Source organism: Callorhinchus milii, unplaced genomic scaffold (assembly GCF_018977255.1).
Source record: "Callorhinchus milii isolate IMCB2004 unplaced genomic scaffold, IMCB_Cmil_1.0 Scaffold12, whole genome shotgun sequence".
Lineage (NCBI taxonomy): Eukaryota > Metazoa > Chordata > Chondrichthyes > Chimaeriformes > Callorhinchidae > Callorhinchus > Callorhinchus milii.
Window position 1 is genome coordinate 10,624,234 of NW_024704753.1, and position 25,321 is coordinate 10,649,554.

General features: G+C 47.4%; 1 protein-coding gene across 1 annotated transcript in view; it reads right to left on the bottom strand.

The window, feature by feature from the left end:
* celsr3 (cadherin, EGF LAG seven-pass G-type receptor 3) overlaps window positions 1-25,321 on the bottom strand; it is a 208,750-nt gene that overhangs the window by 15,096 nt on the left and 168,333 nt on the right. The window contains 3 exon segments of the mRNA XM_007890243.2: window positions 7,851-8,024; window positions 18,086-18,198; window positions 20,958-21,094. Of these exon segments, the coding sequence (XP_007888434.2) occupies window positions 7,851-8,024; window positions 18,086-18,198; window positions 20,958-21,094 (424 nt within the window).

Below are 25,321 nucleotides of genomic sequence, written 5' to 3' on the forward strand. Positions count from 1 at the left end.
TCTGTCTGTGTGTGTCTCTCTATGTGTTTGTGAGTAATCAATCACCAGTATCATAGCCTGGCCGACTTGTCATGTGCGAGTGTCTGTTTGTGTCTTTGTGTGAGTGTCTGCGTGTGTCTCTCTATGTCTGTGTCTGTTTGTGTTGCTCTATGTGTATGAGTGTGTTTGTGTCTCTTTATGTGTGTGACTGTGTGTGTGTGTGTGAGTACATGTGTGTGTCTCTGTGTTTGTGGGTGTCTGTGTGTCTCTCTCTCTGTGTCTGTGTGTGTCTCTCTATGTGTTTGTGATTGTATGTGTGTGTCTCTCTCTGTATCGGTGAGTGTCTGTGTGTGTGTTTGTGACTCTCTGCGTGTGAGTGTCTGTGTGTGTGTTTGTGAGTGTCTGTGTGTGAATGTCTGTGTGTGTGTTTGTGAGTGTCTGTGTGTGTGTTTGTGAGTGTCTGTGTGTGAGTGTCTGTGTGTGTGTTTGTGTCTGTGCGTGTGTTTGTGAGTGTCTGTGTGTGAGTGTGAGTGTATATGTATGTCTCGCTATCTGTGTCTGTGTGTCTCTCTCTGTATTTGTGAGTGGCTGTGTGTATCTCTCTCTCTCTGTGTCTCTCTCTGTATTTGTGAGTGGCTGTGTGTATCTCTCTCTCTCTGTGTCTCTCTATGTGTTTGTGAGTGTCTGTGTATGTGTCTCTCTCCACGAGTGTGAATGCCTGTGTGTGTGTCTCTCTCTGTGTTTGTGGGTGTCTGTGTTTCTCTCTCTGTGACGTGAATGTCCTCTATGTGTTTGTGAGTGTCTGTCTGCGTCTCTCTGTGCTTGTGGGTGTCTGTGTGTGTGAGTGTATGTGTGTGTCTCGCTGTCTGTGTGTGTCTCTCTATGTGTGTGTGTCTGTGTGTATCTCTATGTGATTGTGAGTGTCTCTGTGTATCTCTCTCTCTGAGTGTGAATGTCTGTGTGTGTGTCTCTCTCTGTGTTTGTGAGTGTCTGTGTGTCTATCTCTCTGTGTCTGTGTGTGTCCTCTATGTGTTTGTAAGTGTCTGTGTGTGTGTGTGAGTGTATATGTGTGTCTCGCTATCTGTGTCTATGTGTGCCTCTGTATTTGTGAGTATCTGTGTGTCACTCTGTGTGTGTCTCTCTCTATGTGTGTGTCTGTGTGTATCTTTCTGTGTCTTAGTATGTGTGTGTGAGTGTATGTGTGTGTTTTGCTCTCTGTGTCTGTGAGTGTTTCTCTCTGTATTTTTGAGTGTCTGCGTGTGTGTCGCTCTATGTGTTTGTGAGGGTCTGTGTGTGTCTCTCTATGTATTTGTGGAGTCCTGTAGCTCAGTGTTTAGAGCACTTGCCTTGCAAGCGAGACACCTGGGTTCAATTCCAGGCAGGGCGAAACCTTGGGCAAGTTTCCTTACTCCACATAATCCCTCCAAAACAAAATAATAATAAATTGGTCATTTTCAATCTATGACTGTTTGTGGGACACCGCTGTGCGCAATTGGCTGCCGCGTTTGCCCACAAATATACAGTCAATTCACTTTAGTGTGTTCTGTGAAGCGCTTTGGGACGTCCTCCCGACGTGAAAAGCGCTATATCAAATGCAAAGATTATTATTCTGTGAAGCGCTTTGAGACGTCAAGAAGACGTGAAAAGCACTATATCAAATGCAAGGATTATTATTATTATTTTATCAATATTATTTGTGAGTGTCTCTGTGTGTGTCGCTCTCTCTCTCGCTCTCTCTCTCTCTGTGTCTCTCTATGTGCTTGTGATTGTGTCTATGTGCTTGTGATTGTTTGTGTCTGTCTATGTGCTTGTGATTGTTTGTGAGTGCCTTTGCATGTGTGTGTGTGAGAGTACGTGTGTGTCTCTCTGTGTTTGTGAGTGTCTGTATGTCCCTCTATGTGTTGTGATTGTCTGCGTGTCTCTCTTTCTGTGTTTGTGAGCGACTTGTGTGTGGCTCTCTGGTCTGTGTGTGTCTCTCACACCGCCTGCATTTCATCTGCTCAAACGGCTTCTCCTCTAGCCCCTGGACCGTCTTGTGCGGCGTCCCTCAGGGCTCTGTGCTTAGTCCCCTCCTCTTCAACATCTATATGCTCCCTCTTGGCGACATCATCCGCAGACATGGGGTCAACTTCCACATGTATGCGGATGACACCCAACTCTACCTCTCTGCCTCCACCCTCAACTCCAGGACCACTGCTGTGCTGACAGAATGTCTGTCAGGCATCAAGTCCTGGATGAAAACTAACTTTCTTCAGCTGAACGTCAACAAGACCGAGGCTCTCCTGATTGGCTCTCGTCAGCGCCTCCTCACCTCAGGCGCTGACAGCATCACCATCCCTGGTTGCACACTCCACCTCACTAAGCCAGTCCGGAACCGTGGGGTCTTGTTTGACCTTCAACGATCCTTTCTACCCCACATCTGCGCCATGACTCGCTCTGCCTTCCCCCATCTCGGCAATATCACCCAGCTCTGACACTGTCTCACACGGCAGGTTGCCAAAACCCTCATACACACCTTCATTACATCGAGGCTCAACTATGCAAACTCACTGCTTGCGGCTTCCCCAACTTCTCCCTCCACAGGTTGCAGATCATCCAGAACTCTGCAGCCCATGTCCTCTCCTGCACTAGGCTTCGCGACCCTATCACCCCCATCCTTGGCCAACTCCACTGGCTTCCCATTGTACAGAGGATACAGTTCAAGATCCTGGTCCTCATATTCAAAGCCCTCCATGGTCTTGCTCCCCCCTATCTCTCTGACATTCTAACCCCCTACCATCCTGTTTGCTCCCTCCACTCAGCGGGCTCCGGTCTGCTTCACGTCCCCCGCCTTGCTCGCCCCACTATCGGCGGGCAAGCCTTCCGCTACTCTGCACTCACCCTCTGGAACTCCATCCCACAGTCCCTCCATCTCGCACCCTCCCTCGCCACCTTAAAAACCCACCTCAGGCCCCTCCTCTTTGACCGTACTTTTGATCTCCCTGCTTCCCCCCGCTGCCCTCCACCATCCCCGACCCTCAGCTCGGGTCCGTAACTTTGTTGGTCCAGGGCCTTGGGACGTCCTCCCGACGTGAAAGGTGCTATACAAATGTAATTTTTTTGTTGTTGTTGCTGTGCGTCTGAGTGTATGTGTGTGTATCGTTTTTTGTGTCTGTTTGAGTGGAGGTGAGAAGAAATTTTTTCACGCAGCGAGTTGTTCGAATCTGGAACGCATTGCCTGAAAGAATAGTGGTGGCCAATTCAATAACAACTTTTAAAAACGCGGTGGACGAGTATTTGAGGAGGAAGGATTTGCAGGGTTATGGGGAAAGGGCTGGGGAGTGGGATTGACATAAATTGCTCTATTCAAAGAGCCGGCACAAACTCGATGGGCCGAATGGCCTCTTTTTGTGCTGTACGATTCTATGATTCTATGATGTGTCTCTCTCTGTATTTGTGAGTGTCTGTGTGTGTCTCTCTATGTGGTTGTGAATGTGTCTGTGTGTGTGTGTCTCTATGTGTTTGTGAGTGTCTGTGTGTGTCTCTCTCTATGAATGTGTCTCTGTGTGAGTATTTGTATGTCTCTATGTATTTGTGAGTGTCTGTCTCTCTCTGTGTCAGTGTGTGTCTCTCTCTGTTTGTGAATGTCTTGTGTGTGTCTCTCTGTGTCTGTGTCTGTGAGTGTATGTGTGCGTGTTGTTGTCTATATCTATGTGTCTCTCTGTATTTTTGAGTGATTGTGTTGTCCCTCTATGTGATTGTCTGTGTGTGTCTCTCTATGTATTTGTGAGTGCCTGTGTGTTCTCTCTCTCTGTGTGTGTCTCTCTATGTGTCTGTGATTGTCTGTATCTGTCTATGTGTTTTTGAGTGCCTTTGTATGTGTGAGCAGGAATGTGTGTGTGTGTCTCTCTATGTGTTTGTGAGTGTCTGTGTGTGTGTGTATCTCACTTTCTGTAGCTGTGTGTGTCTCTCTCTGTATTTCTGAGTTTCTATATGTGTGTCTCTCTCTGAATTTGTGAGTGTCTTTTGTGTGTGTCTCTCTATGTGTTTGTGAGTGTCTGTGTGTGTCTCTCTCTCTATGAGTGTGAATGTCTGTGTGTGTGTAAGTATCCATGTCTCTATGTGTTTGTGTGTCTGGTGTGTCTCTCTCTGTGTCTGCCTCTCTGTGTTTGTGTCTGTGTGTGTCTCTCTGTATGTTTGTGAGTGTCTCTATGTGTTTGTGAATGTCTGTGTGTGTTGTTAGAATATACTGCTAGAATCATAATAGATGTTGTGAATGGGTTAACTTTTAAGTTAAGTGTGGGGGACAACTGGACTGACAGTCATGGGATAGTACACATCTGTTTTTCTCTGTTTTTGAAAGAATAACGGACAGGGGCAGGGGGTCACCTCTTATCAGTAAATGACAACAAGCCCACAGAGGTAATGGTCCAAGGTACCAGTCGACACAGGATCTCGACTGAGCAATAAGTCGCTAGATGCTGACAGGGCCTGACAAGCGACAGAAGGCAACCCTCAAGAATAGCAACTGATGAGCAAGTTGCTTAAACTAGAGGACCTTGGTACCATCCCGGGATACTGATAAGAAATAACCAGTCACTTAAAAGGAATGTACTAATGATCCCACACCACAAAATAATGAGCACCAGTTACAGCCCTAAACTGTTCAATCCTCTATCTTAAGACAATTAGATCAGATAACAGCGGTCTTAAGGACAATGTGTATGTGCTGAGGCACGTACACCCCATGAGGTGCTCACGTGAAGCCGGCATGATTTCGACCAGGTGATCTAATGTCCGCACCATGATTGGATGAACATTGGTATAAGAGTTCCGTTAACTTTGTAGATGGGGCCGTCCCGGGTCACGGAGACAAGGATAAGAGAGATGGAGCCGTCCCGGGACGTGGAGACAAGGATACGGGAGATGGAGCCGTCCCGGGTCGCGGAGACAAGGATACGAGAGATGGGGCCATCCCAGGCTGTGGAGACAAGGGTACGGGAGATGGAAGACTGAGAGCTAGAAACACTAAGACTGAGGATATCAGATGGAAGATTGAAAGCTGTTAGCAAGAAGACTGAAAGCATGAAGAATCAATAATAATAATAATAATAATCTTTGCATTTGATATAGCGCTTTTCACGTCGGGAGGACATCCCAAAGCGCTTCACAGAACACACTGTAAAGTGAATTGACTGTATATTTGTGGGCGAACGCGGCAGCCAATTGCGCACAGCAATGTCCCACAAACAGTCGTGGATTGAAAATGACCAATTTATTATTGTTTTTGGTTTTGGAGGGATTATTATTAGGCTCTGTGTGGAGTAAGGAAACTTGCCCAAGGTTTCGCCCTCTGCCTGGAATTGAACTCAGGTCTCTCACTTGCAAAGCGAGTGCTCTAACCACTGAGCTACAGGACTCCAAAACCACCATTTCCTGCTGAAGGCAGCTTAATAGTCCTGCTTGTGTACTGTAAAGACACAGTGTTGAACTCTTGAACTCGAGATATCTATAGTGGTGTTATTCTGTTATAAGATCTGTTGATTGTACCGGTCTTTGGTCTGACCCATCGGGATATTGGGGAATAACGAACGAATAATAATAAAACAGTCTGATATCTGGTTAGAGCAATTAGCGTTATTTCCTTACAGATTTGGCTGATTTTATTTTCTAACAGTGTGAGGGTATGTGTGTATGTGTGTGTCTCTCTATGTTTGTGATTGTCTGTGTGTGTGTCTCTATGAGTTTGTGAGTAATTGTATGTGTTTGTGTGGCTCTCTCTATGTTCATGAGTGTCTGTGTATGTGTGTGTCTCTCTATGTGTGTGAATCTATCAGTGTGGTTATTTATGTGTGTGTCTCTCTTTCTGTTTGTGGGTGTCTTTGTGTCTCTCTGTGTCTGTGTGTGTATGTCTATGTGTTTGTGAATGTCTGTGTGTGTGTCTCTGTCTGTCTCTATGTGTTTGTGAGTGTCTGTGTGTGTCTCTCTATGTGTTTGTGAGTATCTGTGTGTGTCTCTCTATGTGTTTGTGAGCAATCCATCACCAGTATCATAGCATGGCCGACTTGCCTCCAGACAAGCAGTCCAACATTAGCACAAACGCCATTAAGGCAGAGTAGATGCACATCTCAGCTGGAATGGGAATAAAAGATACACCGTGATCTAATAAAATGGGCTCGTCGGGCTGCTCTGTGCCTGTGTCTCAGTGTGTACTTTATCAATGAGGTTTGCCGAGTCTGAATTTGATGTCTATATAAATACCACAAATGGCATTTCATTTAGATCACTGCTTTCTGTTTATATTAATCCTGATCTTACCAGTGCCGTAATAAAACGGATTCCACCAGATTATATAATAATCCTTGCATTTGATATAGCGCTTTTCACATCTTCTCGACGTCTCAAAGCGCTTCACAGAATAGACTGTAAAGTGAATTGACCGTATATTTGTGGGCGAAACGGGCAGCTAATTGTGCACAGTAGTGTCCCACAAACAGTTGTGGTTGAAATGACCAATTTTTATTATTGTTTTGTTTTTTTGGAGGGATTATTATTGTGGTCTTTCAACTGAACTTTGAAGTCAGAAGTAAACAGGAAATTCAGACTGAACTATTTCAAAGTCAACAGGTTACTGGGAGGGAGGAGAGGTGGTAGTGAAGCAAATAGTAAAAATGGGTTTAAGAGGAACCTAAATCCTATTTTTGGAGAAAGAAGGGACATCTGTGCAGGAAACAAGGGAGCAAAGATCATAAAAGCATCAGGGTTTTGGGCAAATGGTCTCTTCCTGTTGCTAAAATGATTTATCTCTTCCCTGCTTCTCCTGCTCCCCTGAAGGCTTATAGATCTTTAAACCCCACTCCGTATTCTGACCTGCCTAGCTTTCCCCCACCTCTGGAATATTGCTCACCTCCACCACTATGCCAATGCTCTGCTTGCAGGACTACCCAATTCTTCCCTTCGCAAGCTGCAGTCTATCTAGAACCCTGCAGCCTGTGTCCTTTCCCGCACAAGGCTCCACAAGTCAACCACCCCCATCCACAAAACACACCCAAATCCCCTTTCAGTGTATCCTGTGAAGCGTTTTGTGACATTTCTAAGACATGATAAGGTTCTATATCAAATGCAAGGATTATTATTATTATAATTATATTATTATATCCACACCTGGCTCCACACCCCCCAGAGAATTGAATTCAAGATCCTCATCTTCACTTTTAAATCCCTCCATGGTCTTGCCCCATCCTATCTTTGCAATCTCCTCAAACCATACCAAACCTGCCTCTCCCTTCTCTCAGTGAGCACTGGTTTGCTTCATGTCCCCTGGTCTACCCTCCCCACTATCGGCCGTCGAGGTTTCAGCCTATCTGCCTCCAACTTTTGGAACTACACCTTTAAGTCCCTCTGACTCATGCCCTCCCTCACCTCTTTCAAGGTCCATCTTAAGACCTTCCTCTTCAACTGCATCTTTGGTTATTTGACTCTCCCAATCCTTTTTGGTTTTCATCCAAGCTTGAGTGCAGTACAGTGTTGGAATGTCCTCCCGACATGAAAACTGCTATATAAATGTAAATTTATATTGTACTGTATTATAGTATTATATATTATACACTGTTGCCTCTGAATTAGAAGATTGAAAGTTCAAGCCCATAGCAGGACTTTGATACGTGCATTGCTGTGGGAGTGCTCAGTTGTCAGAGGTGCCATTCTTCGGATGAAATGTAAATCTGAAGTCCCTTGTGCCTGTTCAGATAGGAGGACGTTAAAGATCCCAAATCACTCTTTGAAAAGAGGAATTTTTCCTGGAATCCAGACCAACAATACCCCAGATAAAATTAGTCATTCTCTTCATGTGGAAAATTTCTGTGTGCCCTCTCTACCCATTTTATGCTCACCTTTAGGAGTTGTATGCAGGGGGTCAGTGAGCAAACGTTCACTGTTTGCTGCTCGCTTAAATCGCCGTGGAAACCGTCCCCGATACCGCTCATTCTCCTCGCTCTCTGATGATGCCAACGAGAGGCTGCGCTCCTCATCCAATGACAGGTCACTGTCAGTGTCAGAATCAGGGCCTGTGCATAGAATGAGAACATATATACACATATAAGAACATAAGTTGACACTCCAATGCAGTGCTGAGGAGAAGTTGCATTGTCAGAGTTGCCCTCCTTTAGATGAAATGTTAATTCAAGCTCCTGTCTGTTTGTTCAGGTGGATGTCAAAGATCCCATGGCACTTTTTGAAAAGGGAAGGGACTTTCCTCCAGTATCCTGGCTGATAATCCCCCAAATAAAATTAGTCTTCAGTTGGCAGTATTATGGGACACTGCTGTTTGGAAATTGGCCGCTGTGTTCGCCCAAAAAAGCACACTCAGTATACTTCACAGTACAACAGCAACAACTTGCATTTATATAGTGTCCCTCATGCAGGGTAGTGTCCCAGAGCACTTAAATCCTACAGTAAATAGTACAAAGCATTTGGGGACGTCCTCCCAATGTGAAAGACGCTGTACCAAATGGAAGGATTATTATTATATAAATCTAGAACTCTCTGTGGGAGGGAGGGAGGAATTGGTCTCAGAGCTCGACCAGGGCCTAGTGCAAACATCACATACAGCCTGACCAGGTCCCTTCCGTTAGGGTTGTAAATTTAGATGGTCAGGCACATGATGACCTGCGAGTGCCATCCTGGAAGGAAACACGCGGCCCTGGCCTCCACGAAGCTGCATCTCCAATGACATTCACTCCAGGCGCTACTCCACGTGAAGGGTGCTTTTAAATGAAAATTTACTGTCCCACTGACCACATTGCTGTGCCACTGACTGCTACTCTGATTTTCTTTATCTGAACCACCTATGCCACGTGCCACTGCACAGAAGTCACTCGATAGAAATTGGGAAATCAGATATTTGAAAAGTGGGCAAAATAGAGCTTGCCTTTTACTAGCAAGCAAATCAGAGCCTTGCATGAAAGTGATATTGAATGTACTTCTCACACCTCAGCTGCCAGCTAGCCAGTTTTTGAAACCTAATCAGAAAACAACTATATTTTTAATAAACTGGAGAGTTACGTCTGGAGTGAGGTGAAGCCAGAGTGAGAAGGAACTGAGTGAGTTTGGGAATTAGGTGCAGAGGGGAAGTAGGTGTAAGGTTGTAGTATATCTTCTAAGCTAGGAGAGCACGGGGCGGAACCGAGGCCCAGCCGTGTATATAAAGTACAGCCAGGTGAGGAGCCATTCAGTCGGGAGCGGAGGTAGGAGCTGAGGGGATGGGGCGGGCGCATTTCACAAAGTGACGTCAGCGTGACGTCAGTTAATAAAAAAATTATTAAAAAATCGCAGCAACAACAACAATGGCCTGGCAGCCACTGCCACTCAGCCATGACCTGGGAGGCTACGCCTGTGGGCTGATGCCGTCCTGCTGATCGCTCGCTCCTGGTCTCTGCGTGTGCATTTTGGCTGCCGCCCCAACTCGAGCCTCCCCTTAAATGTCTCTCCTTCCACCTCCCTCTATCCGCTACTCCCCCTCTGTCCTTCTCTCCCACCGCCCTCCCCGCCTTTTCTCTCTCCTCAACCCCATCAACACTTGCCTCTGCTCCGGCCTGGGCATCCTCCTCTGGGCCCATCGTGGCTCCTGGCACTAGCTGTCCCAGAGCAACAACCCCACATGTCCAATCATTCACTCCCTCCGCTCAAACCGCCTCCTTAAGGCAAACCCAAATTTCCCGTCCCTCATATGTATCCTCCCCAACTTTCCACTCACACCACTCTCCACAACCATCTCTCCTGTAAACCGAAAATCCTCTCCGCACCACTCTCTCCTCCCTCCCCCCTCACCAGCAAACCCACCCGCATTTCCCTCCAAAATGTCCGTTCCCTCTCAAATAAAGCCCTCACCATCCCCGACATCATCCTGGATGAGCACCTTGATATTCTTGGGCTCACCAAAACCTGGCTCTCCCCCAATGACCCCGTCCCCTAGTTGAAGCCTCCACTCCAGGCTACATCTTCCACCACACCCCCCGTCCAAACCAACGTGGCGGTGAGGTGGCCTACATTTCCAAAGCCTCCCTTGTTCTTATCCCCTACTCCTCTAGCTGCTTCCCCTCCTTCAAGCATCTCACCCTCTTCCACCCCTCTCTCCCTTTGAAAATCCTCCTTGTTTATCACCCCCTAAGCCCTCCGGCTCCTTCCTCACAGACACCTCTACTCTCCTCTCTTCCGTGTCTCTCTGCTCCAAGCGCCTGCTCATAATGGGCGAATTCATCCTCCACCTAAACTCCCCCACCCTGCACCACTTCTGCCGATTTCACTGCCCTCCTCTCCTCCCTAAACCTCACCCTCCAAATAAATTCACCTACCCACAACCGTGGTCATGCCCTTGACCTCATCATCACCCACGGCCTTGACATTTCCGACCTCAGCATAGTGGTCCCCTCTCACATCCCTCCCTCACATCAAGTGTTGAGGGGGTTGAGGAAGCGGTTTGAGCGGAGGGAGTGAATGATTGGACATGTGGGGTTGCTGCTCTCGGACAGCCAGTACCAGGAGCCACGATGGGCCCAGCGGACCACGATGCCCAGGCTGGAGCAGAGGTGTTAGAATTTACACTTTTTGTATACTGCTAGAATCATAATAGATGTTGTGAATGGGTTAACTTTTAAGTTAAGTGTGGGGGACAACTGGACTGACAGTCATGGGATAGGACACATCTGTTTTTCTCTGTTTTTGAAAGAATAACGGACAGGGGCAGGGGGTCACCTCTTATCAGTAAATGACAACAAGCCCACAGAGGTAATGGTCCAAGGTACCAGTCGACACAGGATCTCGACTGAGCAATAAGTCGCTAGATGCTGACAGGGCCTGACAAGCGACAGAAGGCAACCCTCAAGAATAGCAACTGATGAGCAAGTTGCTTAAACTAGAGGACCTTGGTACCATCCTGGGATACTGATAAGAAATAACCAGTCACTTAAAAGGAATGTACTAATGATCCCACACCACAAAATAATGAGCACCAGATACAGCCCTAAACTGTTCAATCCTCTATCTTAAGACAATTAGATCAGATAACAGCGGTCTTAAGGACAATGTGTATGTGCTGAGGCACGTACACCCCATGAGGTGCTCACGTGAAGCCGGCATGATTTCGACCAGGTGATCTAATGTCCGCACCATGATTGGATGAACATTGGTATAAGAGTTCCGTTAACTTTGTAGATGGAGCCGTCCCGGGTCACAGAGACAAGGATAAGAGAGATGGAGCCGTCCCGGGTCGCGGAGACAAGGATAAGAGAGATGGAGCCGTCCCGGGTCGCGGAGACAAGGATAAGAGAGATGGAGCCGTCCTGGGTCGCGGAGACAAGGATAAGAGAGATGGAGCCGTCCCGGGTCGCGGAGACAAGGATAAGAGAGATGGAGCCGTCCCAGGCTGTGGAGACAAGGGTACGGAGATAGAAGACTGAGAGCTAGAAACACTAAGACTGAGGATATCAGATGGAAGATTGAAAGCTGTTAGCAAGAAGACTGAAAGTATGAAGAATCAAGCTTGTGTGCTGTAAAGACACAGTGTTGAACTCTTGAACTCAAGATATCTACGGTGGTATTATTCTGTTATAAGATCTGTTGATTGTACCGGCCTTTGGTCTGACCCATCGGGATATTGGGGAATAACGAACAAATAATAATAAAACAGTCTGATATCTGGTTAAAGGAATTAGCGTTATTTCCTTACAGATTTGGCTGATTTTATTTTCTAACAGAGGCAAGTGTTGATGGGGTTGAGGAGAGAGAAAAGGCGGGGAGGGCGGTGGGAGAGAAGGACAGAGGGGGAGTAGCGGATAGAGGGAGGTGCCAGGAGAGACATTTAGAGGGAGGCTCGAGTCGGGGCGGCAGCCAAAATGCACACGCAGAGACCAGGAGCGAGCGATCAGCAGGACGGCATCAGCCCACAGGCGTAGCCTCCCAGGTCATGGCTGAGTGGCAGTGGCTGCCAGGCCATTGTTCTTGTTGCTGGGATTTTTTAATAATTTTTTTATTAACTGATGTCACGCTGATGTCACTTTGTGAAACGCTCCTCCACCAAGCCCTCAACCATCCTCTACCGCCCTTGGAAAAGGCTACCCCCTGAGTCCCTCACAAAGGCCCTCTCATCTTCAAAAATATCCTATCCGTCTGGCCTTCCACCCGCGGAGATCCTGAAGCAGCCGTCCAGCTGCTCCATGACCGCCTCTCCTCCACTTTCAACTCCCTCGTCCCCCTGAAATCCAGGACCATCTCCAAACCCACCCGATTCCCCTGGTACAACAACCATCTCCGCCGCCAAAAAACCCAAACCCGACTGCTCGAGCGAAGATGGCGGAAAACTGGCCTGACAGTCCACCGCCAACTGTGGCTCGAGCATCTCCACAGCTACCGCCGTTCTTTGACACGCGCAAAAACGTCCTTCTAATCCATCAACTTGGAGGCTAAACACAACCCCAAAATCCTTTTTTCCACCACTCACTACCTCCTCCATGGTCCCCCTCAGGCCTCCTCAATCTTCATATCAAATGCCAAGTGCGAGGAGGTCATGGACTTCTTTTCAACTAAAATACTGAACATCCGCCAGACAGCCTCATCCTGCCTCTTGTCACCCACCATCATGCCCTTTCTGTCCCCCTCACCCTCCCCATCATCTGCTCCTACCACCACCCCCTTTCTACACTCTTTCCTCCCATCTCTCCCTCCTCCCTCTCACCCACCATCACCTCCATGAAACCCACCACCTGCTGCCTCGACCCCCTCCCCACCAACTTGCTGCTCACCCAGCTCCCCCTCCTCTGCCCACTACTGGCTGATGTCATCAACCAGTCCCTCGCCTCCGGATCAGTCCCTGCCACCCTCAAAACTGCTGTCATCACACCCCTCCTGAAAAAACCCTCCCATATCCCTCAAACCCCAGCCATTACACCCTCTATTTCTAACCTGCTCTTCCTCTCAAAAGTTCTAGAACGCATTGTTGCAAACCAACTACGTGCGCACCTCTCCTCCCACTCCCTCTTTGAACCCCTCCAGTCCGGTTTCCGCCCACAGTACAGAGACTGCGCTTGTGAAAGTCACAAACGACATCCTCTCTATCTGTGACCAGGGCTCCCTCTGCCTCCTTGTCCTCTTGGACCTCTCCGCTGCGTTCGACACAGTCGACGACACCATCCTCCTCCATCGCCTTTCCTCCATCATTCACCTCAGTGGGACCGGACTCGCCTGGTTTGAGCCCTACCTCACAAACTGCCAGCAGTACATCTGCACAAATGGTTTCTCCTCCTGCTCTCTCCCGGTTACCTGTGGGATACCCCAAGGATCCATCCTTGGCCCCCTCCTCTTGCTGATCTACATGCTCCCTCTTGGGGATGTCATCTGCAGACATGGCGTACATTTCCACATGTATGCAGATGACACCCAACTTTATTTTTCCACCTCTCTTTGCGACCCCAAGTGCCCTGATGTTCTGTCAGCTGCCTGTCAGATCTCAGGGGCTGAATGAGTGCAAACTTCCTTCAGCTGAACGCTGACAAGACGGAAGCCATACTCTTCGGCTCTCGTCAACGTCTAAAATCTCACGGTTCTCACCTCCTCAACCTACCTGAACTTCCCCTAAAACTCTCCGAAACCTTACGCAACCTAGGTTCAGGTTCAAACCCCAATTATTCTTCCTCCCCCACATCCGGTCCCTCACCAGAACCGTTTTCTTCCACCTCCAACGCATCGCCCATCTCCGCCAATACCTCTCCCCAAAAGCCACTGAAACTCTGGTCCATGCCTTTGTCACCTCCCGGCTGGACTATTCAAACGCCCTCCTCACTGGTCTCCCATCCACTACCATCCATAAAATCCAACTAATTCGGACCTCTGCCGCCCTCATTCTCACCCGCAGGAAACTCCGCTCCCCGATCACCCCAGTCCTTGCCAGACTGCACTGTCTATCCCAGAGAGGATCGATTTCAAGATCCTCACACTCGTATTGAAGTCCCTGTACTCCTCTGCACCACCCTACCTCTCTGACCTCCTCTCTCCTCAAAACAGTACCCGTTGCCTTCATTCCTCCGAGTTGGCCTCCTCCTTGTCCCCCGATTCCTCCGTTCCACCCTCGGCAGCCGTGCCTTCAGCCACTATGCTCCGAGGCTCTGGAACTGCCTTCCTCACTCCCTTCGTCTCGCTCCCTCCCTTCCCATTTTCAGGTCTCTGCTGAAGACCTTTCTTTTCGACCACGCGTTTGGTCACCTTCCCACCCCTCCCCCTGACTCAGTCCCGGGATCCTAAACTGTAAAGCGCTCTGAGACTCCATCCGGCGTGGAGGGCGCTATATAAATCCAAGCTGTTGTTGTTGTTGAGTGATACCACTAAGGAAACATTAAATCAAAACTCCTTTAAACTACTAAGGGGGGGGGGGGCAAATTCTATCATATGTAATCCGTCACAATTAAAATTAGGATCAATAAAAGTGGGAGAGCAGATTAACCAAAGAGATATTAAAGGTGCTATATCTGAATGTGCGAAGCATTCGAAACTAGATGAGTTAAATGCACAAATAGAAACAAACGGGTATGATCTGGTAGCCATCACCGAGACATGGTTACAGGGAGATCAAGGGTGGGAGCTAACTATTCCAGGGTATGTGAAAAGATAGGCAATTTCGTAAACGAGGAGGGGGGGTGGCCCTGTTAATAAAGGATGGGATAACAACAGTAGAGAGGAAAGATTTTAAATCAGAAAAGCAGGAAGTAGAGTCAGTATGGATAGAGGTACGTAACAACAAGGGGCAGAAAACTCTAGTGGGAGTAGTTTATAGACCCCCGAACAGCAGTCACAGTATCTCTCAACGTATAAATCTGGAGATTAGCAGAGCATGTAGTAAAGGAAAAACATTACTTGTGGGTGATTTTAATCTGCACATAGATTGGGACAACCAAATTGGGAAAAGTATGATAGAGGATGAGTTTATAGAATGTATTAGGGATAATTATCTAGATCAGAATGCCGAGGAGCCAACCAGGGAACAGGCCATATTAGACCTTGTTTTGTGCAATGAAGCAGGACTGATCAGCAAACTGGAAATTAAGGCTCCTCTAGGGCAAAGTGATCATAATATGATGAAATTTAGCAGTAAGTCAGAGAGAGAAGTAGTTAAGTCCGAAGCAAAGGTTTTAAATTTAAGTAGAGCCAATTTTGCTGGTATGATAGAGGATTTAGCCAAAATAAACTGGGAAATTAGACTTCAGGATTTGACAGGAGACCAGCAACGGCAGACGTTTAAGTTCCCAGCGAGCACATATTCACAACAACAACAAGATTGCATTTATAGAGCGCCTTTCACGTTGGGAGGACGTCCCAAGGCGCTGGACAGTTGGGTCGGGACCCGAGCAGGGGGTAAATGGTCAGGGTGAGGGGAGGGAAGGGAGGGAGCGAGGAGGAGGTAGAGAGTTGAGAGGGGAGGTGAAGGCACGGTCAAAGAGAAAGGTCTTGAGAGTGGCCTTGAAGGAGGAAAGGGAGGAAGCAAGGCGAAGGCATTGGGGGATGGAGTTCCAGAGCCTCGGGGCAGAGAGGCTGTGTGTGTTTCAGCAGCATGAGGGGTGAGGTAGTGCCGTAGTCTGGCGATGTTCCTTTGAGGAATAAGAATGCCACGGGAAAGGTGGCCCAACCGTGGCTAACTAGAGCAGTTAGGGAAAGTATGAAGTTAAAGGAAGAAGCCTATAAAACTGCTAAAATGAGTAGTAAACCCGAGGATTGGGAGAACTTTAGGGCTACCAAAGGAGAACCAAAAAAGTGACTAAGAGGGAGAAAATGGAATATGAGGGCAAACTAGCGAAGAACATAAAGACAGACTGCAAGAGTTTTTATAAATATATAAAGACGAAGAGGCTGTCAAAGGTAAATGTGGGTCCGCTACAGGCAGAGACGGGGGGAATTATAGTAGGGGACAAAGACATGGCAGAGTCATTAAACAAGTACTTTGCTACTGTCGTCACCTTAGAAGACACTGAAAACCTACCAAGAATAGAGGGGAACCAAGAAGACAATGTTAGCGAGCAACTTGGGGGAATTAATATTAGTAAAGAAATGGTTTTAGGTAAATTGTCAGGTCTTAAAACTGATAAATCTCCTGGACCTGATGGCCTACATCCTAGGGTTTTAAAAGAGGTGGCTACCGAGATAGTGGATGGCTTGTCTTTGATCTTCCAAAATTCTCTGAATTCTGGAACGGTTCCCATTGATTGGAAGATTGCAAATGTAACACCACTATTTAAGAAGGGTGGGAGAGAAAAGATGGGGATCTATAGACCAGTTAGTCTGACATCAGTGGTAGGGAAAATCTTGAGTCCTTAATTAAAGATGTCGTTATGCGATTCCTGGAAGACCATAAGAAGATTAGGCAGAGTCAACATGGCTTTCACTACCTTCGGAGTGAAGAAATGTTTCCTCAACTCTGTTCTAAAAGGCTGAAATTTAATTTTAAGACTGTGACCCCTGGTTATAGATTCTCCTACCAGGGGAAACAGACCCTCAGACCCTTTATCCAGCCCTTTAAGAATCTTGCACGTTTCAATAAGAACTCCCCTAATTCTTCTGTACTCTGGAGAATATAGCCCTAGTTTATTCAGCCTATCCTCATAGGTCAGTCCCCTCATCCCAGGAACTAACCGAGTGAATCTACGCTGCACCCCCTCTAGGGCAAGTATGTCCTTTTTTAAATAAGGAGATCAAAACTGCACACTACTCTAGGTGCGGTCTCACCAAAGCCCTATACAGTTGCAGCAAAACTTCCCTACTCTTGTACTCTAAACCTTTTGCAATGAACACTAACATGCCGTTCGCCTTCTTGCTTTTAGAGTTTTTTGAAGATGTATCTAGCAGGTTAGATAGGGGGGAACCAGTAGATGTAGTACATTTAGATTTTAAAAAGGCATTTGACAAAGTGCCACCCAAAAGGCTATTGCACAAGGTTAAGGCCCACGGGATTAATGGGAACATATTAGCATGGATTGATGAGTGGCTAACGGGTAGAAAACAGAGAGTAGGGATAAACGGGTCATTCTCGAATTGGCGGGATGTGACTAGTGGAGAGCCACAAGGATCAGTGCTTGGGCCGCAGCTATTTACAATTTACATCAATGATCTAGACGAGGACATTGAATGTAACATATCTAAATTTGCGGATGACACTAAACTAGGTGGGAAGGTAAGCTCTGAGGATGATGCAAAAAGATTGCAACAGGATACAGATAGGCTAGGGGAGTGGGCGAGTAGGTGGCAGATGGAATTTAATGTAGGGAAGTGTGAAGTTATTCATCTAGGTAGAAAAAATAGAAAAAACAATTATTTTCTAGAAGGGGAGATTAGATAGTGTTAGTGTGCAGAGGGATTTGGGTGTCCTTGTACACCAGTCTCAAAAAGTTAGTTTGCAGGTGCAGCAGCAACCAAGAAGGCGAACGGCATGTTAGCGTTCATTGCAAAAGATTTAGAGTACAAGAGGAGGGAAGTGTTGCTGCAACTGTATAGGGCCTTGGTGAGACCGCACCTGGAGTATTGTGTGCAAGGAGATCTGTTTGATCTCCTTATTTAAAGAAGGACATACTTGCCCGAGAGGGGTTGCAGCGTAGATTCACTCGGTTAGTTCCTGGGATGAGGGGACTGACCTATGAGGATTGGCTGAATAAACTAGGGCTGTATTCTCCAGAGTACAGAAGAATTAGGGGAGTTCTTATTGAAACGTGCAAGATTCTTAAAGGGCTGGATAAAGGGTCTGAGGGTCTGTTTCCCCTGGTAGGAGAATCTATAACCAGGGGTCACAGTCTTAAAATTAAGGGTCAGCCTTTTAGAACAGAGTTGAGGAAACATTTCTTCACTCCGAAGGTAGTGAATTTATGGAATTCACTCCCCCAGAAGGCTGTAGATGCTCAGTCCTTGAACATCTTCAAGGCTGAGACTGATAGATTTTTAAAAAATAGAGGGATTAGGGGACATGGGGATAGGGCAGGTAATTAGAGTTAGGTCTGAAGATCAGCCATGATCTTATCAAATGGCGGGGCAGGCTCGAGGGGCCGAATGGCCTACTCCTGTTCCTAATTCTTATGTTCTTATGTTCTTAATTTCTCACCTCCTCCTGCATCATGTGGTCGATGAAACATTGCAACATCCAGGTTTGTAGGGCCGGTGTGTCCAAGCAAGCTCTGATCTACAGCCGAGCCTTGGCGTGCCAACAGATTTTCTCTGTAGGAACAAAAGTGTTTTTTAGAGCAATACGCAATGCTTCACAATAGAAAGACTGTTTGATTCTATAGGAATAAAATAGATGAATTCTGTCAAGATCTCTGTGCTATTACTTGCTACTTTTTCTTCCTCAATTTTTTCCCTCTCCTAAAAATATTAAACTCCCTTTTCCGTCTATTGCTCCCTCCACAGGCTCCAGAACTCTGCAGCCCGTGTCCTCTCCCGCATCAAACTCCGTGACCCCATCTCCCCCATTCTCGCCCGACCCCACTGGCTCCCTATCCTTCAGAGGATCCAGTTCAAGATCCTGGTCCTCACATACAAAGCCCTCCATGGCCTCACCCCACCCTACCTCTGCGACCTCCTAACCCTCTACCAACCCACCCGTTCCCTCCACTCAGCCGGCTCCGGTCTGCTCCACGTCCCCCGACCCACCCGCCCCACCATTGGTGGGAGAGCCTTCAGCCACTCTGCCCCCAACCTCTGGAATTCCATCCTCCAATCCCTCCACCTCGCCCCCTCCTTAGCCACCTTCAAGTCCCTCCTCTTCGACTATGCCATCAATCACCCCCCCTTCCCCTCCCCTCTCATCTCCACCACTGACCCCAGCTTGGGTCTGAAATGCTGTACACTGTCCAGCGCCTTGGGACGTCCTCCCGATGTGAAACGCACTATACAAATGTAATCTTGTTGTTGTTGTTGTTATTGCGGAAGTTTTCCAGGTGCACTTTGGAACATTGCCAATGTGGCTATTGTTTATGTATGAGCATTAACCATGCGCCTTATTGAACCACAGTGGGAGTGACAGCCATCAGTGCTGTCTTCACCTGACATGCAGAAACAAATCTGCCAACAGAAGGTTTGGAATCACGACCAGGATCTGGAACTCCTGCTGATTTTTCTTCTCTAGCCAACGAGGTGCTGTGGCAATTTGTAGTCCCAAGGGCTGTCTGGCAGAGAACAGCTAAAGAAATAAGAATCAAACCTGCAACCTCCTGCTATGTAACCCATTCCCAACACCCTCATCCATGTGTAAAGAGGAAAGATCTAATTGAATTCATGCAGAGAGTAGCTACAACTCTGCACAATCTGACTTATGCAACAGATCGCATTGCGATCTCCACCAACATTCACATCAAATTTCGAACAATAGAAAAACCAACTTCCTCCAGGGCCAATATATTTCACTACATTATCTGGACGGAGCGATAACTGTCTGGAGTGGTGGTCCCTATTCACAAAAGTCAAACACACTTAGAATTGTCACTATAGGCCATGGAAAGAATTGGCAGTTAGAATGAAGTTGACAACCCAAAGTGTTTAACAATAATAGTTGGGGGTGGGAGCCAAGTGGATGGGGAGGAGAAAGAGAACCGAAGGCATGGTCAAAGAGATACGTCTTGACATACCGTGAATGAGGTAAAAATCAGGGGTTTTGGACCTGAGCTGGGAGTTAGGGGCAGAAGGGGCGGGTAGGAGTGGGAAGGTGGCTGAAGGCACGGTCCAAGAGGAAATTCTTCAGATAGGACTTGTAGGAGGCAAAAGAGGGGGTGAGACGGAAGAATTGCGGGATAGGCTTCCAGAGTGTGGGAGCAGAGATGCTGAATCCCGACCGCCAATGGTGGGGCGGGAAATGCGGGGAACCTGAAGCAGGGGGGAGCAAGACCGTGGAGGGCCTTGAAGGTAAGAACAATGGTTTTGTACTCGATTCTCTGAGAGATGGAGAACTAGTGAAACTGGGCAAGAATGGGGATGATAGGTTCCTGGAGCCTGGTGTGGTAGAGGACACTTCTCAATCTGCAACTTGTGGAGGGAAGAGTTGGGAAGTCCAGCGAGCAGGCAATTGGTGTAGTCAAGCCAGGATGTAATGAAAACGTGGATCAGGATTTCGGCGGCCTGCGGTGAGCGGCAGTGGCAGAGGCGGGCAATGTTGCGGACGTATGGAAAGACGGAACGGGTCACAGCACGAATGTTGGGTTTGAAGACTAGCTGAATGTCGAGCAGGAAGGCCTCTGTCTTGTCAACAATGAGCTGGAGGAAGTTGGCTCTCATCCAGGACTTGATGTCAGACAGACAATTAGCCAGGACATCAACAGTCCTGGAGTCGAGGGTGGAGGCAGTGAGATAGAGATAGAAGTTAACAAGGTCTGTTAGTAGGGGGGCAAGGAGGTGGAGCTGGGAGATGAGGAGGGCGAGTGATGCGGTCAAGGGAGCAGGTGTTGAGTTTCATACGGGAAATGATGGAGGTGAGCGACAGGAAATAACCAGAAATAGTGCAATTTGAGCAAATGGTCCCCATTTTTCTCAGAGGAATGAGCTGAAGTGGATGACTGATCAAGCTATAATCTTTAGCCTAGGAAAAGACATCTCAGAGGCAACTACATGGAGGCATATGAGATGCTCAGTAGGAAAATTTAAACAATATTTTCAGATACCATGGCAGCAGGACAAGAGAGCCATGAGTCTATCTTAAAATAAACAACTTCACAATCTGAGGAAGTAATTTATTTATACCAAAGATAATCAACAGTTGGAATTGAATTTCAGGGACGGTTGGTTGAGGCCATATCATTAAGAGGTATTTAAGAAATAGCTTGACACTGCAATAGGAAGCCAGGAGTCAGGATTGTGTAGGGATGATTCAAATGCGCCAATGGACCTTCATAGGAACCTCTCTTATGAACTATATTAATTTCTCCATAAACTCTCCCAAAGCTTCTGCATTTATCAGTTTAATGCGTGTCCTTGTGACAGCATACCTGAGGTAGCCAGGCTGGCTGGAGTTAGCCCGTGCAGATCGGGCAGTGCTTACTGACGATATTGTTGATGTTCCAAGTGTTATTCGGTGCAGTCCACTCTCCTCAAACAGTGATGTGTTATTATATTGGTGAGGACCCTAGAAAGATGAGCAAGAACATTAATTAGATTAGTATTCAGGGAGAGTATTGTATTATATGTGTAAAATTAAAGCACAATGACTCTCCCTCACGGAAAATTCTGAATATTCTGGATTGCATTTATAGCACAGCTAAAGTTTGATCACTCCATCATGTGGAACAATAGTCTGTCATTCTAGAATATGGTCCCACGCAGACAGTGAGGGGTCACGGGATAGAATGCTAGACCACCAATCCTCATCAGAAGGCTATCAGTTTAGCACCACCACACTGTGTTATCAACATCAATTTACATTTGTTCAGCACCTTACATGTCCAGAGGATGTCTTAAAGTGCTTCACATAGCTGATTGGTGGGAGAAAGAAAGGTGAGCGAAAGCATAGGCTAAAAGATTGGTCTTCAGGTGAGCTTTTTAAAAATAGGAAGGGACGTGCAGAGGGACTCCAATATGGAGTTTCAGAGAATGGACACAGAATGGCTATTCACCCACAAACATAGTCAATCCACTTTACAGTATATCCTGTGCTTTGACACATCTCGATGACGTGATAAGACAATATGTCAAATGTAAGGATTCTTACACATCAATGATGGGGAGGATCAGGCGGGTGGGGAGCACGAAGCAGACTAGTTTTTGCTGAACAGAGGCAGTAGCTGGGTTGGAAGGGTTGTAGGATGTTGCAGGGGCGAGGCCATGGAGGAATGTGAGAATGAGGATCTCAGATTTGATCCACTAGGGAATGGGATGCCACTGGAGCTGAGCGAGGTTGGGAATGATGGGCTTGTGATGCCTGGTGTGGAACAGGTTACAGCTGCAGAGATCTGGATACCGCTTACAACAACAACAAGATTCCATTTATAAAGCGCCTTTCACGTCAGGAGGACGTCCCAAGGCGCTGCACAGTTGGGTCAGGACCCGAGCAGGGGGGGAAATGGTCAGGGTGAGGGGAGGGAAGGGAGGGAGCGAGGTGGGGGAAGAGAGTCGAGAGGGGAGCTGAAGGCTCGGTCAAAGAGAAAGGTTTTGAGACCGGCCTTGAAGGAGGAGAGGGAGGAAGCGGCGAAGGCACTGGGGGATAGAGTTCCAGAGCCTAGGGGCTGAGAGGCTGAAGGCCCGACCACCGATGGTAGGGCGATTGGGGCGGGGGACGTGGAGCAGACCGGAGCTGGAGGAACGGAGGGTACGGGCAGGTAGGTAGGGGGATAGTAGGTCAGAGAGGTAGGAGGGAGCAAGGCCGTGGATGGCCTTATAGGTGAGGATCTTGAAATCAATCCTCTGGGGGATGGGGAGCCAGTGGAGGCGAGCGAGGGTGGGAGTGATGTGGTCCCGAAGCCTGGTGCGGGACAGTACACGAGCTGCAGAGTTCTGAATGACCTGCAGTGTGGAGGGAGGTGGCGGGAAGGCCGGCGAGGAGAGAGTTCCCATAGTCCAGCCTTGAGGTGACAAAGGCGTGGACCAGGGTTTCAGCAGCGTGAGGGGTGAGGTAGTGCCGTAGTCTGGCGATGTTCCGGAGGTGATGGAAGGCAGTGCCAGTTGTGGTGTGGATGTGAGGGAGAAAGGACAGCTCAGGGTCGAACAAAACGCCGAGGTTCCTGACTGGCTTTGAGAGGTGGAGAGTGCAGCCTTGGATGCTGATGGTGTCGGCGCCTGAGGTGCAGAGGCGCTGATGCGAGCCAATCAGGAGGTCCTCGGTTTTTCGCACGTTGAGCTGAAGTTGTCTCTCGTCCAGGACTCGATGTCGGACAGGCAGGCTGTCAGGACATCGGTGGTCGTGGAGTTGAGAGTAGAGGAGGAAAGGTAGAGTTGGGTGTCATCCGCATACATGTGGAAGTTAACTCCATGTCTGAGGATGATGTCACCGAGGGGGAGCATATAGAGGGTGAAGAGGAGGGGACCGAGGACAGAGCCCTGAGGGACACCACATGAGACAGTACGGGGAGTGGAGGAGAAGCCATTTGTGGAGACAAAGTGAAGACGGTGAGAAAGGTACGACCTAAACCACTCAAGGACAGTGCCTTGAAGGTTGAGGTGGGAGGACAAGCGGTGGAGTAGGATAGCGTGGTCGACTGTATCGAATGCTGCCGATAGGTCGAGGAGGACGAGGAGGCAGAGGGAGCCCTGGTCACAGATGGTCAGGATATCATTGGTGACCTTGACCAGGGCAGTTTCTGTGCTATGGGCAGCACGGAAACCTGACTGAAGGGGTTCGAAAAGTGAATGGGTGGAAAGGAAAGAGCGCAGTTGGGAAGCGACAACTCTTTTCAGGACCTTGGAGAGAAAGGGGAGGTTGGAGATGGGCCGGTAGCTTGATAGCTGCGACGCATCAAGGGAGGGTTTTTTCAGGGTGGGCGTGATGGTGGCAGTTTTTAAGGGAATGGGGACAGATGTAGGACGTAGGACGGAGTTGGGGGGGGGATCCACCAAATAGAACATTGGAATAATTGAGTCTGGATGTGATGAAGGAGAGGCTGAGGATCTTGGCAGTCCGGAAGAGAGATAGTGGTGGAGCGGGCAATGTTTTGAAAGTGAGATAAAGCCAAGTGAGTGAGAGTCCATTGTAGCTCCTTCTACATGGGAGATCCTCCCGATGTGAAAGGCACTTTACAAATGTAATTTTGTTGTTGTTGTAGCTTTCAGAACAGAGATAAATAAATACCTAAAAGGGAATAAGCTATAGTTATTGAAAAAGAGCAGGTAAATGGGACTAAAAGGATTGCTCTTGAACGAGCTAACATAGACACGATAGTGCCAGCACCATGGGACCATTTAGAAAATGGCCTTCTTCTGTGCTCAAATTACTGTGGAGTCCTGTAGCTCAGTGGTTAGAGCACTCGCCTTGCAAGCGAGACACCTGGATTCAATTCCAGTCAGGGCGAAACCTTGGGCAATTTTCCTTACTTCACACGCCGAATAATAATCCTTCCAAAACAATAATAAATTGGTCATTTTCAATCCACGACTGTTTGTAGGACACTGCTCTGCGCAATTGGCTGCCACGTTTCGCCCACAAATATATGGTCAATTCACTTTACAGCATATTCTGTGAAGCACTTTGAGACATCTAGAAGACATAAAAAGCGCTATATCAAATACAAGCATTATTATTATTATTATTATTACTACTATGGTTCCAGGGCTTGAAGGACAGCTGAGGGTCACCAAGGTTCTTGGGACGTCCTCCCGACGTGAAAGGCGCTCTATAAATGGAATATTGTTGTTGTTGTTCTGCACTGGCAACTTGAGGTGGAGTATACACATTACATATTGTGGGAATGGGTGTCAGCTTGGCTCAGATAGTAGTATTCTGAGTCAAATGGTTATGAATTCAGGCCCTAATTTGGGCCTTAAGCTCGTCGGGCTGGAGGTGAAAGAGAGAGAGGGGAAGGTAGAGAGAGAGCAATGTTTCTTTGGTAATGTGCTCTTTGAATGAGAGACTACATCCTGTTGGCCTGTCCTCTGGTGGATGTTAAATGATCCCATGATCCCACTATTTTCAAAAGATTAAGACATTCTTTCATATAAATTGATTATTAACCTCATGGCTGTTTGTGGGATCGAGTTATGCTCTGCCACAATTGCCTCAAAAATGGTCACTACACCTATATAAAGCACTTTGAGACATTTCTAAGTGATGAGGTGCCGTAAAAATCCATGTTCTTGTAATGGAATGATTGCAATAGCACAAATCTCATGAAATACAATGCTGGTATGACATGTTGTTATGAGGTATATCCAAACATAATTTTTCCTAAACACAAAGATCAATAAAGTACAAATCCCTAGCAGGCACCCGCAATGCAAAATCTGCACACATTCAATCAATCACATTCTTTAACTGGAATAAAGGAACTTTATCTTTTTGTAACAAATAGACCTTTATTCCTGAAAGTAAGAGATCTGTAATGTTCAGTCCAGTTTGGGAAATATATGTGATATAATAACTAAGAATTGCACCTATTAACTGTAGAAATAGTCTGACTGGTGCCTCTGGGCTTTCATATAGGATTTAGTAAGATGTGTCCAGTTTCATCATGGTCTGGAGTCCTCTTCTGTAGTTACCAGCTGCCGCAATGTCTGAACAACCTGTGTCTGCGTCAATACCAATTATTGGTATGAGGTGGGGATGAGGGGGAAGATATAAACCCTAAAATGCCATTCACACCTAACAGGCAAGAACATATCAGTTTGTATTTCTGATGAGAGATATGTTCTGTCCTAGAGAGCAAAA